Source organism: Gymnogyps californianus, chromosome 6, assembly GCF_018139145.2.
Source record: "Gymnogyps californianus isolate 813 chromosome 6, ASM1813914v2, whole genome shotgun sequence".
NCBI classification, from domain to species: Eukaryota; Metazoa; Chordata; class Aves; order Accipitriformes; family Cathartidae; genus Gymnogyps; species Gymnogyps californianus.
In genome coordinates this window covers 21,709,288-21,723,803 of record NC_059476.1, presented here as the reverse complement: position 1 = coordinate 21,723,803, position 14,516 = coordinate 21,709,288, and the positions used below count along the sequence as shown (strand labels likewise).

The following is a 14,516-nucleotide window of genomic DNA, read 5'->3' as shown; positions in this document are numbered from 1 at the left end:
TCTGACATTGATGTCCCACCCTGAACTTGCCAGTCTCCTCCCGCAGACGCTCACACAAGGAAGAAGGAAATCAGGCACGCAGCTTTCAACTTTCACATGCTTACAGCCAGTTTGGCTCTGCCATTCCCTGCCCCCCCCCCCCCGAGTTATGCAGATAAGGCTGCTAAACCAGCCCCCCTAGGACTCCATTCTCCATTCGGACCCATGCCCTAAAGCCTCATTAATATCTGAGACTCCTTCCAGACCCACCCTGCTAGCACCAAATGGTTGGTGCTGTACCAGCTTGTCTAGTGAAGTTAGCAAGGCTTCTGGACAGCCCAAGCTTTGTAGAGCTGTTCAAGACTTGTGAAACACCTACTGAGGGTTTAAAAAAGCCTTTAATTTCACGTCCAAGTGCCACCCTTCACGGTGTGTTAAAAGAGAAGGGAAATTGCCCAGAACAAAAATGGAAACAAAAAAACCCATTCCCACTTGTGTTTGAAAAACTGCTGGGGAAGTGAATAGCTTTTAATGTGTAAAGAGCATCCACATCCTCCAGAGAGCTTTGGAAATCTTGACCATTAATTTGATCATCTTTTTCTCCCCACTTGGATCAATGGAAAGATTTTCTGCATGTACATTTTCAGACCCTTGTTCACTGTTAATTTTCTCTCTGTATCCATTTCAACATCTTCCTCCTAGATTTTGTCAGTCACTGCCACAGAGATTCAGCAAGGCTGTCTTGTAATCGCCACTGGTGTCATCCTGACAGGAGAAAAAAATAAAAAAAAAAAAAGGTGAGAGTGGAAGTTCCTCTGCACGCTCCGAGCACTGACTTTGTCAGTGTGTGGAATATGCCCACACAAGAAAAGGACTTTGGAAAGAGCAAGCCAGACTTCAGCAGAGTTACTGCCAGCTGACACACCATCAAAAGTGAACGGAGAAATGAGGCTTGTAGCTGCCACCTGAAATAACATTTATCAAGTCCAATTCTTTTCTGTGGAATCCAGGTGAGCAATTCATCAGGGCTCCATCCCACAGAGCGGCACAGACAAAGTCAGCACAAGTGAGAGCAACCAAGCCTGTTGTGTTCAGATTTTATGTCCCTGGGTATTTGTGTAGCATCTCTCCTACAGGAAGGGAAAGGGCAGTATAGTTAGCCCTGACACATGACATTTTTAAAAAAGCCACAAATATGGGCATTTTGGTCTAGAGAAGCACTACAGAGAATATCATTAGATAAAAAATTTGCTCCCTTTGAATGTTTTGTGATGACAGGTGTAAAGCCAGTTCTGCTTCTCAGAAGGAATGAATATTCCATACAGACCCTTGAAGACTGATCATTAATCAACATGACAGACACTGACAGCGTCAATTAGAAGAGAGGGCCTTCATTACAGAACCAGACTTCCCATGGGGACTGCTAAGGATAGGGCTTCTGTGCCATTTGCACTGGGGGAGAGGAATGTCCCAGAGTCCTTAGGACAAATGGTAAAACCCAGCATTTCAGCCCTAACAGGGGAGGGTCATTCACTCAGAGCTGAGACTCAAACCTCAAAAGCTACAATAAGCTTTGACAAGGTTCAGTTTCTAAACCTGTCTCACCACAGTACAGACCAGGCCTTCATCTGGGATAAGTCAGCTAAAAAAAAAAACCCAAAACAAACCAACAAACAACAAAAAGAAAACAAAACAAAAAAACCCAGCACTGTTTTGACTTACATGGCACTGGCTTGAGGTAGTTAAGGACAGCAGAGAGAGAGGAGAAAACGGCACAACAGTGTGGGAAAGGTGTAACAGGGAGGATTGAACGAATCATCTAGGAGATCATGAACTGCACAGATACAGAGTCTGGTCCATGAAAAACCTGGAGCAGTCTCTCCTCGGGTCTGGCTTTGCCCAAGTCACTTACAGGGCATACAATCTGACTCACCTTTCAGGCATATATGTTTCCCAAGGAGGCGACTGTTAATAGGCCTAGTAAAGGAGAGCTATGATCTTAGCAGAAATGACATTTTTACTGAAAACAACCATGGAAGCATCCCACAGTGCTGGGCAGGTTAGGAATGTATGCGATGGCTAAGAACCATCATATCAAGATGCTGCTTACCAGAATCATACTGGAGAGAGACTTTCCTGCAATATGCTTGAATTCAGCCTTGATAAGATTTAAGTCAACTTCACTTCGAGAAACGATCACCCTTATAAGAGTCCCATCATCGGTGCCAGCCCCCTGGAATAACAGATATATCAGTCTGTGATGTTAGTGGGTGTTCAAGGGATAAGCTGTTGCAAACTGATTCAGGACAGGAGGAGTCAGCTCTCAAACATCACTTGGCACACGTTCTGCAGCACATCTGCTTCTCTTTCTGGAGGGCCAACCCCCATGCCCCTCACAGGGGCCACTGTCAATACCACAAGCCTGCCATGGAAGTGTGCTATAAGTCTTTGCACATGTCAAATGCAAAAGCAAACATGCTACAGAATTGGAAGTCGGCACTGAATACATACAGTCCTTCTGCAGCATCACCCATGCAACACTTGGCTTCTACCAATATTGTTTAATCATTCACAGGAAAATGAAGATCACACTCATAACAAAAAGAGTCAGTTATCTCAGCTTTCCACAAAGTTGGGAGAGCTGACATCTTTTACATATCAGTTAAGAGTTACAGGGGCACAATCTGCAGATGCCTTATGTGTCCCCATTTGGAACACTTTTCATTTTATACTGCCTTTGAATTGCTTCCTAAAAAGAAAATACTGTGGTCTAGTCCATTAAGTTAACATTATGGGCAAAACTCCATCATGATCAACATCCTAGAAAAGCCTCTTCCAGAAGTTTTGTCCATGTTCCAGAAGGTGGGACTGGGCTCCTTGCAGACTCCTAAGTCAGAAAAGCCAGACTCCCATGGTATCTCAAGCTTAAAGGGTACTTTCCTACCCAAGGTGTTTGAAGGGATTCCGCTATTACCAGCAACTTGCTGGATTTCACCAAAACCTCGGCTCTTCTAATTTGAATTGGTGGAAGCCAGGTTACAAGTTAAGTCCAGTATGAAAACAAGTATGTTACAATGAAGAGTCTTACCTTTAAAGCATGGTACAGCCTCTCTGCAAAGTAGCAACGGATGTTCCTGGTGCATTTCACTAGGCATATAAAAAGGCTCAGTAAGAATCAATGGTAATTCCAGTCCAGGGCAGCAGGTAACAGAGATTCAACATGCTTTCCATTAATTCAGTGTGCCCCTGGGATCTGAGTTTATCTTACCTAAGAAGTACCCTTTACTTCCTATCAGATATCTTTATAAAGTAGATCCATCCCATAACAGTGAACCGCTGCAGGAGAAAAGGCAGCAGACTCTGACAAAAGAAAGGGAAACGTAGCCACTCTTACCAATAGCCAGCATGGCATCCTCAAGTGAACCATGAGTTTCACTCTTGATAGAATCTTCTATGCTCTTACTGGCCAGTTTCTGGTATTCTTCAAACACTGTTTGAAACACAAAGAACTTCAATTTTTTACCAAGCAACTGCTCAGGCATTTTGTGCCCAATTTTTACAGGTATTGCTTGTGTGGCAACATGAAAACACAGATCTCTCTAAAGCAATGGCCACATTTACACCAACTTCAGCAGGCTTTAGTCAAGCCCAGAAATGAGCTGCAAAGATGGATGGCAAGGTTCACAAAAACCCAACCCATCCATGGGTCTTAATTCCCTGCCTTCATTTGAAAATGCAAGTTCAGTCACCTCATATTCATTTGGAAATCTGACCCTTCATCACTGTCTTTAACCACAGAAATGAAGCAGACAACAGAAGGTTAGGCACAACTCTATCATTTGGTCTTGTGTGTGTCACTCCTTGTCACTAACTTCAGGAGCAAAAATAAAATCAAATTAAATCTAGGACTATGCTGCTCATGGTCCTTGGACTTTTAAATGATGACAACAGTTTGGTAAAACTTATTATTTCAAACACAATTTAAAAAAAAACTCAGAAAAGATGAGCAAAATATAGGTGCAGATTCCAAGATATTTGAACTCCCATATTAACAAAAGCTCAGCAACAGAGTAGTTGTTCACACTCTGGATACTCCGGGGTTCAGAATTACAGATCTCAGTTTTGATTCCTAGCTTTCAGACTAACAAGGAAAACTGCTATGTAATGCAATGGACATCTTAATGAAGTTTGCTCAGCATTCAAGATCAGATACCTAAATATTAACACTCAGATACTTCGGGGAAAGGCAATACCACAGAATAGACAGATGGGTACAACCTTCTCAACTCAGGCCTACTTTCCGTATTAAAAAAAAAAAAAAAAATTAGCTGCAACAATTACACTCAAGTTTTAAAGATAAACAGTTACAGGCTGCCGTAGCACAGATGAAATTCCTTGCTTGCTGATACAGTAGGTCCCAAAGATTGGTTGCATGCTGACAACAACTAGTTGAAATTCAGTTCTTAAAGGTAGACACAGCCAAAGACTAGAGACCACATTTTTTTTTTGTTTTCTAAGCGATGCTAGGAGATTAAATTTGAAACGCAAGGGGGAGCTGGCCTCCAGGGCCTAGAAAACAGCCTCAGAAGACCTCAGCTTGAAAAAGCTCAGGCATACCTAATTTATCACTAGCTAAATTTATCAGTTTAGGTCCAGCTGATTTACACAGTACTTGATATGCTCAGATTCAGCTGACATCACAAAATCTGTTAGTCAGAGCCTCGGACTGCCTCAAGAGTCTTGAGATGACAAGGCGAGGTCTCTGCTGCACAGGGCAGTGGGGAGCTGAGGGCTCCCTTAGCTGGAGCTGGGTTAGTGTCTTCCCTCCCAGCAGCCTCTGATGCCCTCAGAAGAACCTGGGGCAGAAATGCAGGGTGCACCCCGTGATTCTCCAGCACTGAATAACCAGCTACTTTTTTGGTGATTTTTTCCCAGAGGAACCCACATCCAAGGGGTCATGAGTCTGTCCACTGCATGCTCCTACCTGGTTAGAAAGGGACTCACTCTCTCCCTCTTGGGTTTATAAAAACAGGTATACCATTCACCCATCACCACTGTATAAGGACTCCTAGATAAGCCACTTGATTTTAAGCAGCACTAAGTCTTCACAAGTTTTCACAAAAGCTGGTGGCAGATTTTGGTCACTGAGTGACCAAGGATTAGGATACAGACTCAGGGACTTATTTCTGACCATCTATCTCTCCCATCTATAGCCTTGCCTCTTCTTTTTGGCTAGAGTGATTTCTCATTTCAGAGGCTTGGGAGCATGGGCTCTGCTCCATACCTTTTAGCAAGTGTGTGGCACTCCTTGTGCACAAGATGGTGATGAACTGTATCTCGTCAGTGCCCCGTATCTTCTCCCCAGCAGCATAGAGAGTCTGTAATTTAACACACAATTGTTAGAGAGATGTTCTACGCATGCAGCTGGTAAAGGAACAGAGTTTGGCTTAAGGCACTACTAGGGTAAAGGGGTTTGAAGTAACCTAAAACACTGTGTGAACTAGACTCTCCTAGAATGATTGATTATGAAAACCCTTGACCGTGTCTTCTAGTCAAATTGGAGCAGCCACTACCTCCACCCTTTCCATCCCTCCTGCAGCAGCTGAAGCAGCCAACAATACTCCTGAGGTTTCTTCCCTATTCTTTGCTGTCCCACTCCACCATACCCATATACTTTCACGTATCAATAGCAGCTGAGCCCAAGCCCAGCTCGCATCACTCCTCTTTGGAACAGCAAGGCTCAGCAGTGCAGGCAAAATTGAAGATCCCCAAGTTGCTTCCGCTTGAAGACCACCCCTCCCCAAACTACTGCGGCTCCAACCCTCTGCTGACCAGGACTCTGTTGCCCACTGAAGCACTCTGAAGTTCAAGACAGGTGGGATGCAGGCATGTCACTGATCACAGGCTTTTGAGAGTACCTGTGCATCCTGAAGAGCCAGTGCTGTGTCCACATAGAGAGTGGCATTGTCCCTCTCACCCTATGAGAAGAAAAAGGAAGGTAACCATTTTGTCTCAAGAAGATTCTTCCATAAGGAAGATAAGGATCACAGCGTACATTCTGGGCAAAGATCAATTATCCTTCTCAGCTATCTATTTCTGCAGAGTACTCAAGCAGTAATGTTTCAGACAGCACAAGTGCTAACTGCTTCACTGAAAGGCTCTGAAATCAGTCATATGAAGTGGAGTCAAAAAATTGCTGTTATTCTGCTGCTAGGCAGGAAAATTTGGAAAACATGATAGGATAAATGCATCCAAATGCACTCAGCATTGAGGGTACAGACCCTGGAACACAGGTGAATCATAGTTGAGGGGCAGTGTTTTCTAAGACTCTTGTAGAGTGCAATGGCTTTCCGTATGTAAAAGTGAGGTGTCTCCCTGCAGCAGAGATGACAGAGTTCCCAGCTCTCTTACTACTGCTAATGGAGGGAGGGTTCCCTGCTTCTGTCACACTGAAGCTGAAGCACAGAGCCAGTCAAAGCGACATGTTTGTCTCTGCAGTTTATCCTGGTGATCATGATTGTATTGCCTCTTTAATTGCACGTCTTCTTGAAAAAAAGACTAGAAAAACATGAAGATCTTTATACCCTCATTTCTCTTCTCTAGCATTACCTGAAGAAGGCAAACCAGAATCTGTTCAAAGTAGCCACTTGTTTCCGATTTTATGTCTTCTTCCAGATCAGAACCGTATTCTACTCAAGGGAAAGAGAAAGACAAGGGAAGGATTTGTTATTTGGGTGATATAGTCAGGATATTACCAGTCACCCAAGGACACACAATAGCCTGACACTAGTCAAGAAGTTTGCTAGGGAAAAAAAACAGGGCTGAGAGCAGCTCACACCCTCAAGTGATACCCAGGTCAGCATTTGCATCCGACTGAGTCACTAGCTCCACTGATGTCCAAGGCATAAACACAGAGCTAATGTTAGAGATATAGTTTAAGGGACCAAAGAGACATCAAATATTTACAAATACATATTTGACAAATTCCCATCTAGAGTGTATTTAATGGGGAGAAAAAGCCAAGTGCATAGCTATAGTTTTGTTTGCGTTCTGACAATAGCCTTTGTGGCCAAGCTGAACCAAATTTGTGATTTGCTGACCTTTTCCTGTAGCTGGATGGAGACTTAGAAAGGGATTTTCAAATTCTCTCAGCATAGCCATGTTCTGTTTGCCAGGCTGAAAGCAGAGTTAGGTTGCACCTTCTTGCTTTTAAAAATCCTATTTTCCTGCTGACAGTGCTAGTTGGCAACACCATTCCTGCTGTGCAATCAGGCAGTCACATTGCTCTGACTACACAAATCAGAGCCCCAGGCACTTTACCTTCTTTGTACGCCTTGATTATCTCTTTGATCTGTGCTTTTGTCCGGGATGCCAGGATCTCTATAATAACACCTTCACTTGTTCCCACACCCTTTAATAGAAAACATAGTGGAGAAATAAAGGTGGAGAAAGGCATCTAGTCATGGGGTGTAATTTATTGCTAGAGAAGGATGGTCAAGTGAGGAGTCGGATGGCAGCAAAGCATTAAGCTGTACCATTTTAGTACACCTCTCTGCAGCTGAAACCTGAAAGGACACTTTATCAAGAGGTAGGATCCCAGCCAACGCCAGCCTGGCCCACGCACCACCACTTCTTAATTTCTTAAAGGTTTCATGTCTCAGGTGGGGCACCAGGGCAGTAGCTTTGTGTCATTGAGCTCCATTCAGGAGAGGCACTGCAGAAAGCAGCGAAGGTATGTTTAACTGAAAATTGTAATCTGTGGATGTTCATTCCCTGCCAAAGCTGAATTTAGTTTTGCTGTTGCCTTCCCCAGGCTCTATGAGACACATATGTACAGAAACTCTTATACAGCCCTAAATATTAAAGCAGCATTTTCCCCCAGAATATGCATTAATAGTACAATTAACTATTTCTCAAAGGCTACTGCTAATAACAAACTTAATCATGTAGCAGTCCAGTTATTACCACTTGCATTAATAAGCACAGTTACAAGAAATTAGCACTGTATCTGTGCTACTACTTAAATATCAGCATGCAATTCGCTTACCTTCATGGCATCATGGAGCTCCTTGGCATCGTACTTGAATGGGGAGTACATGAGAGCTACAATGAGCCTCTCAAAGTTGCCACTCAGTTCAGACTTCAGGCTTTCAATCAGATCCTGTTAAAACCATGCATCACACGGTTACATAAAAAGCCTCACAGGATCATCCCCGTGGCCTACAGCAATGAAGCTGAATGACAGGTTTGCATTGATAGTTTATTAGAAAAGGTCCTGAGACTGAAAAAGATACCTAAATCCAAAATGGGATTTGTCTAGGTCCTTCCACCTTCCCTGTTGTCCCAATACTCAGGCTTCTCTGAGGTACTAATTAATTCTGCAGCAGAGTAGGGAAGATTAAAATCTTCCCGCACCCTGCTTTACTCAGTGAGCAGAACCAGGCAGCTGAAGGCCTTGAATTGAGCAAGGGATGTAGCTTCAGACAGAGCTGATTCCCAAAGCCTGCACCCAGGACTTTTGCAGAATCAGGCATGCAGTCTGTTTGAAGACAGACTTCACTATAATAGAGTTTTTTTCAGGGTATGACTCACCCTGTTTTAGTGGGATGCAAGCACTCTATTCATTGTCCCATACTTGCCCCCACCCCACGTTTGCTTCCCTTTCTGAGGCCCTTGCGTGGCAGTCCCCTTTCCAGCAAGGGTCACTGGAGACTCCATAGTAGGGCTGGTGGCAGAGTTTGCTGGTGGAAAAGTTTTCCCAATAAAAGTAAGATTTTATCAAAGACAGAACGGTAGCCACAGGAAAACATGGTTGTCAATAACCGCAGTTTGTTTTCATTTTCAGAATTTCCAAACAAATGTAATTAAGTCTTTAAATTGAACTTTCTTTGGCATTTAAAAGGGCCCCAAACCAAACAATATTTTACTCAAAATGCCACTTAGAAAGGTATCAATTTTTGTTACAGCTTCAAAAACAATTAGAAGTTACACTTTAAGTTGAAATAGATTTTTAAAAACTATTTCTGGTCAAAATGCATTTTACAAAAAAAAAAAAATTTACAATCTTTGGGGGAAAACCAGTTTTTCCAACCAAAAATTAATTTCACACATTCACCTCAGGCCTTATAAATAAATATTAATCTACTTATTTGCAGAAGACCTGCATATTATTTGCATTATGCTTGCAGGATGAACTGTACACCCATTTACTATATCCTGCATGCAGTGAAATAGTGACTGAATATGGCTTTGTTTTGGAAGAACCTTTCCAAACTGTCCTTTGAAGGATCTGGCAATCTGTTGACGCTGCATATTGCTCCTCTTGGTTAGGACATCAATTATAGCTTGTTCATCAGTCCCTGTGGAGAGCAACAATAAGCCATAAACACTGTGCACAGAATAAGTTGAGACTAGTCCAAAATCCCAATTCAAATATTCAGACAACCTTCCCTAGTTCATTGCCTTCATGTAGAAGTTTAAGTATGTACTGAAGAAACTTTAATTTTTAATTTTCCACATAAGAAAATTGCAGCCAGAGATACCACTTTTTTTTAAAGGAATGGCTTTCAACTTGGCAATTATAAGCAGAACATAGAATTTACACATGTGGTTGGAGTCAACTCACCAAGCCCTTTCATGGCCTTGTACAGAGTCTGAGCATCAGGTGCGGGGTCAAAGTTTAAAGCACCTATCACGGACGTGCCCTCTGCTTCACTCTGAAAGAAGAAAAATACGGGACTTTTCACCACTGCTTTTCATCAGCTGAAGAAAAAGTATTTTGAAAGTACATTAATATTATTCATTGCCTACACATGGGGAAGCCACAGAAAAGTGGAGGGATTGGTTCAAAACCTCTCAGCAGAGAAGAGCTCCAAAGAGAACACAAATTCCCTGCCTCCACCTGCCTGTACCAGCCTTTAGCTCCTGGCAGAAACATGAAGTGCAAAGCATGACTGACACTGCTGCAACAGTCATTAGGTGCCGGCAGTCTGGCAGAAAAAGCCAAGTAGGCTAGACTTTCCTATTCACCCCTTAAATACAATGCTTCACAGCATGTATGCCATTGTATCATACTGCATGTCCCAGTGGTTTGGTGCAGGGTAGTTTTTACGCATAGTTTTTTGATTTCATGGAATAGTCATGCTCTCACAGACAATTTTTCTAAGTAGCAGCTTTATTCTGCTGCTGCTGCACTTCTGCACAGCTGGTTTCAAGAAGGAAGCATCTCCACTGGAAGGATTTGGGCCAAGAGACTACTTTGAAGGAAGAGATCCATCTGGAGGAGTGCAGGTTTGATGTTCTCCCCTGAACCAAGAGCCAACTACACAGGAATCCTCCAGACAGACCCCTAAGGCGCTGCCAGTGCCAGAGTCCCAGGGCAGAAAGACACGCTGCGACTTATTCCAGTCACCACAAGGTAGTAGGGCCATCAACAAGAACCCAGGCTTAAGAGCTTCAATTTAACAAAAGCTGTTAGTCAAGGGACTGGCCTGAATATATTGACACATCTCTAACAATAAGGTCCTATCAACAGGGGAGTACGTGAGTGGTTAGGCATAAAGAGTCATCACCACTTGCTACCAACAATGGATGCAATTTTCTCTTTCTTAGCAGTAGAGAGATTTAAGTTGCCCCAGGAAAATACTATAGTCTCATAAATTTACTTGCAGGGATAGGTTAATATTGAACTAATGGTATCAGTATGACCTGATGGATTTTTCAATGGGGGTGGCTTCACAGTCAGATAAAAAGCACCTTCAAATCAGAGCTTACAGACCAGAAGGAATCACTATGGTTGTCCCGTCTGACTTGCATAACATGGACCACCAAGTGCCACCCAGCAGCCTCCTACTATGATACAAAGCCCTTCTGCTCTTATTTCCTGTGTGAAAGAGGGCTCTACCCCTCTTCTTCTAGAGTCCTTCCAGGTCATCCAAGTCCTCCCCAGAGAAAAAAGCCTCCCTAAAGAAAAAAGCCTTCAAGCGATCCTTGCCAGGTACAAAAGCTTGTGGAAATCCCTTTCAGGACCTGCATTCCCGGCTTTTAATGAGAGGCTGGAAGATTAATGGCTGTGTGCTCAGGAGTGTCTGTCAACAAATGCCAGGTCTAGCCTAGAACTGCAGCTGAAGTATGCCCACACTGTGCTGCACAGATGCTCAGGCTGGCTGCGGGCAAACAGCTCAGGTGTCCTTGTCAAGTGCTTTACCACATGTTTGCATGCCGGCCTCTTTGCCAGCCAAGCTCTGGGAGCAGTGACAAGCAACCAAAAAGCAATGATGAGTATTGAGAGAGGCAGCATGTTCATCACTCAGCAAGATCTGGAGAAGTTTGCTTTACAGCCAGCACAGAGACAGACTTCTGTGCTACCACACCTTGCTCCCAGCAGAAAGAACAGCTGTGAAGCAGATGGTGTCAACACGAAACCTCTCAATAGATGCAGCTCTGAATCCCAATGATTACTGAGCAGCAAGTTTAAGGCTGTGGTTGAAGCTGTCACTGCAGAAAGAACAGTGACAGACTAAAGCACCGCCACCCCCAACAGTTTGTCATCAGCCTGGAACAGAGTTTGGCTGAGCTGGCAGGACCATTCCAACTGCTCCTTTTCTGGTCCTCTGTGAAGTCAGCCAGCACCATCACAACTGCCCTGGAAAGCAGGGTACACTCATCCATCTGATTTTGCTCTGAAAAATATGGACAATCCTCTCTAGCTGCATGCAAGGACCATGTGAAAGAAACACTCTGGACTCGTACCTGGTGAATCAGTGAAAGAGGGAGTGCAAAGCTGAGCTTTCATTTGGAGGCAGCGGAAACAAATTAAACAATGGTCTTTTTTTGGTACTAATTCCAATAAACTTTTACAGCCCATCCTGGCTCAAGTAGCACATTCATGACGCACTCATACACCTCATTCTCTGTGTACATAATTGTTCCGGCACAGGTACAATCACAACAGGTTTCCAGAGAAACCCTGTTCAGTTTGGTCTTGTTTCCCAGACGAATTGATCCTACAATTACCTAACAGAAACCACTCAAGGCGTCTGTGTAAGTCTCATGTGAAGATGAATAATTGGCACAAAAGCAATGGAATCAGCGTACCTTACAGCTGATGCTCTGAAAAGTTTTACCTATAAATGAAGGGGACGGGGATTGAAAGTTTTCCTACCAAAATATTTTCAAACCTAAACAGTAGTTTATTGAAAAGCTGGAATTTGGGGACAGGTGGGGTTACTGGGGTTTTTCAGTGGAAAGTTTCTGAAAAAGTTTCACATTTTTTCATTCTTTTTGCTTTTGAACTGTATTTTTTATGAAGGGTTTAGAAAACTAAAACAATTATTTACCATCCTTCCTTTGCCCTCTCATCTTCTTCTCATGCCTCCACTCCCTACAACACCAAAAGGTAAGAGATCGCTGGAGCTTTCAAGGGCTTTTCTCCTTCTTTTCTCACTCTAAGTTTTCAAATGATTTCCAGCTTGGGGGGTAGCGGGGAACAGATCAGCAGAAAGGGAAAAATTAAAGTGAGAGCTACTCCAAGCTTTGGAAAAACATCCATTTTACTATACTAAACTTCCAAAAGGAAATAGGGAGGCAGAGGGAAATCAGCAGAAAGGAAGATTACAATCTTTCTGGGGGAAAAAAAAAAGATCACGATATGTTTTGAGATCAGGAGAGTTTCCTATCTGAAGCCTACTGAAGGAAAGTAGGAATTAGCTTGGTGTTCCCCACCCCACAAGGTGTTTTGGTTTGGTTTGGTGTTTTCTCCAGTTCCTACCCCTCGATTGCAAAATTGTACCCGAGAACCTGAAAAATGGTCGTGTCCATGCAAACTGGTTTCTCACTCCTTGGTGATGTATTGCACCTGAGGTAATATAATACACTGCAAGACAACTCTCCTACACTTCCCGGGTGCCCTTGCTGGCATGTGGCAGCAGAAGCCCTTTGCCCCCTGCTCAACCACCAGAGCCAGGACTGCCAATGCCCCAGCTGAGAGAGGAGCAGCAGCACTGGAGCCTCGGTGCAGGCTCACCCCTGGCACAGGCTGCTGAAACATGAAGCCGTCTTCACAACAAGAAGTAGGGGGGCTCTCAGACAAATCTTTCCACAAAGAAGACAAAAGCAATCCAGGGAAAGCCTGTGCACTACTGGCAGCAGTGCTGGTCAGGGGCTGGGAAAGAAGACCTCTACCAGTACTCTGCCATCGCATGTCTCCAGCATGTCTCTTCCAGGCTTTGGCTTATAGCTATCTGGAGATAAAGTCTGGGGGTAAACCTGGCCTTCCACAGAGGCTAATGGGAGAGCTGCCATGGATGGCAGCAGAGCTGCGCACATCACCAGAGCTGCCTGCCACCTGGCCTGAGCTGTACCCTGGAGGCTGCCTCAGTGCACCCCATGAGCATACCCCCATCCTGCCACATTCCTCCCAAAGCCACAAGAGTTTTGAGAACATACACGGCATTTCTGGCTTCTAGCAGACAGACAGGGTGTTCAAGTCCACATTGTCGTCGCAATATTAAAAAGACACTGTGGCTTGACCACATCTCCCTCTGTGACCACAGCCTGCCAGCACAACTGGGGACCAAAATGGGGACAAACCAGCGCCCTGAACTCACTGCCACAAGAGAAGAGAGCAGACATGGAGCCCGCAGCTTGCAGACCTCAGCTGTGTAACTTTGCTGTTCCCTGGTACCGTCTCGTCATGTACACAGGCACACAAACACCCCCCTACACCACTCAACTGAAGGACCAGGGAGAGTCTGCTCTTCTTCTTAAAGCCAGCAATCATGTTAACACCTTCCTTAATCAAGGTTTTTGAAGTGCTGAATGCTATTTTATAGTCAGAAAACAAGTAAATAGGTCTTGCTGATTTTTAAAGGGGAAACATCTCATTCTCACACAGTGCCTGATGCAACTTAAAAGTTACCTTATTATGGTGCCAAAAAAATCAGGGTGTCTTACTTCAATATTTCCTCTACTTACCCAAGCCTTCCACCATGCCATTGCAGTCTCAGTAGTGATACCTGGGTCTGTTGATGAAGAAAACCACACATATCACACCACACAGTTAGGTACAGAATCTGAGATTTGAAGGGGGTGGAGGGAGAAGAGGAAGAAACAAAAGTTCTTTTCAATAAACTTACCACAAAAAAACTGGAATAACTGTACTCCTCAGGAGGCTTATTCCCTCTGGAAGCTGCAGAATGTAACTGGCCTCTCTGTGCTGGGAACATGCAGGTATAAACAATCCTTATCTCCAAATTCCATGGGGCAACGCCCTCAGACATGGCTCAACCTGTTTTTCACATATGATCTCACACGGAGAGATCAAGTTGCTTAATAAACGAGGCTTCCCTTGTGAGGAGCCTGACATTCAACACCGTTGACTAAAGCTCATTGTAATTTTTCCACTGCTTCTCCCCACACACACCCTTCACTACTAACATTTTGGCCTCTGGCATGGACACAACATGCAAATTACAACCAGGTAATTTCTCAGCATAAAACTCCACTGAGACTCAGTGAGTTCTGCTACAACAGAATAA

General features: G+C 43.9%; 1 protein-coding gene across 2 annotated transcripts; it reads right to left on the bottom strand.

The window, feature by feature from the left end:
- Nucleotides 1–358: 358 nt before the first annotated feature.
- On the bottom strand, nucleotides 359–14,204 carry ANXA8L1 (annexin A8 like 1). 2 transcript variants are annotated; one of them, XM_050898868.1, is made up of 13 exons: nucleotides 14,115–14,204; nucleotides 13,954–14,000; nucleotides 9,605–9,695; nucleotides 9,244–9,338; nucleotides 8,027–8,140; nucleotides 7,300–7,390; nucleotides 6,589–6,668; nucleotides 5,898–5,957; nucleotides 5,264–5,357; nucleotides 3,374–3,469; nucleotides 3,068–3,126; nucleotides 2,090–2,212; nucleotides 359–744 (listed from the first exon to the last, which is right to left on the bottom strand). In XM_050898868.1, exons 2-13 carry the CDS (start codon nucleotides 13,972–13,974, stop codon nucleotides 688–690), a joined length of 981 nt encoding a protein of 326 aa, XP_050754825.1. In that variant the 5' UTR covers nucleotides 13,975–14,000; nucleotides 14,115–14,204; the 3' UTR covers nucleotides 359–687. The 2 variants fall into 2 exon arrangements, with proteins under 2 accessions (XP_050754825.1, XP_050754827.1); XM_050898870.1 differs by lacking the exons at nucleotides 13,954–14,000; nucleotides 14,115–14,204 and adding an exon at nucleotides 12,318–12,362.
- Nucleotides 14,205–14,516: the final 312 nt, after the last annotated feature.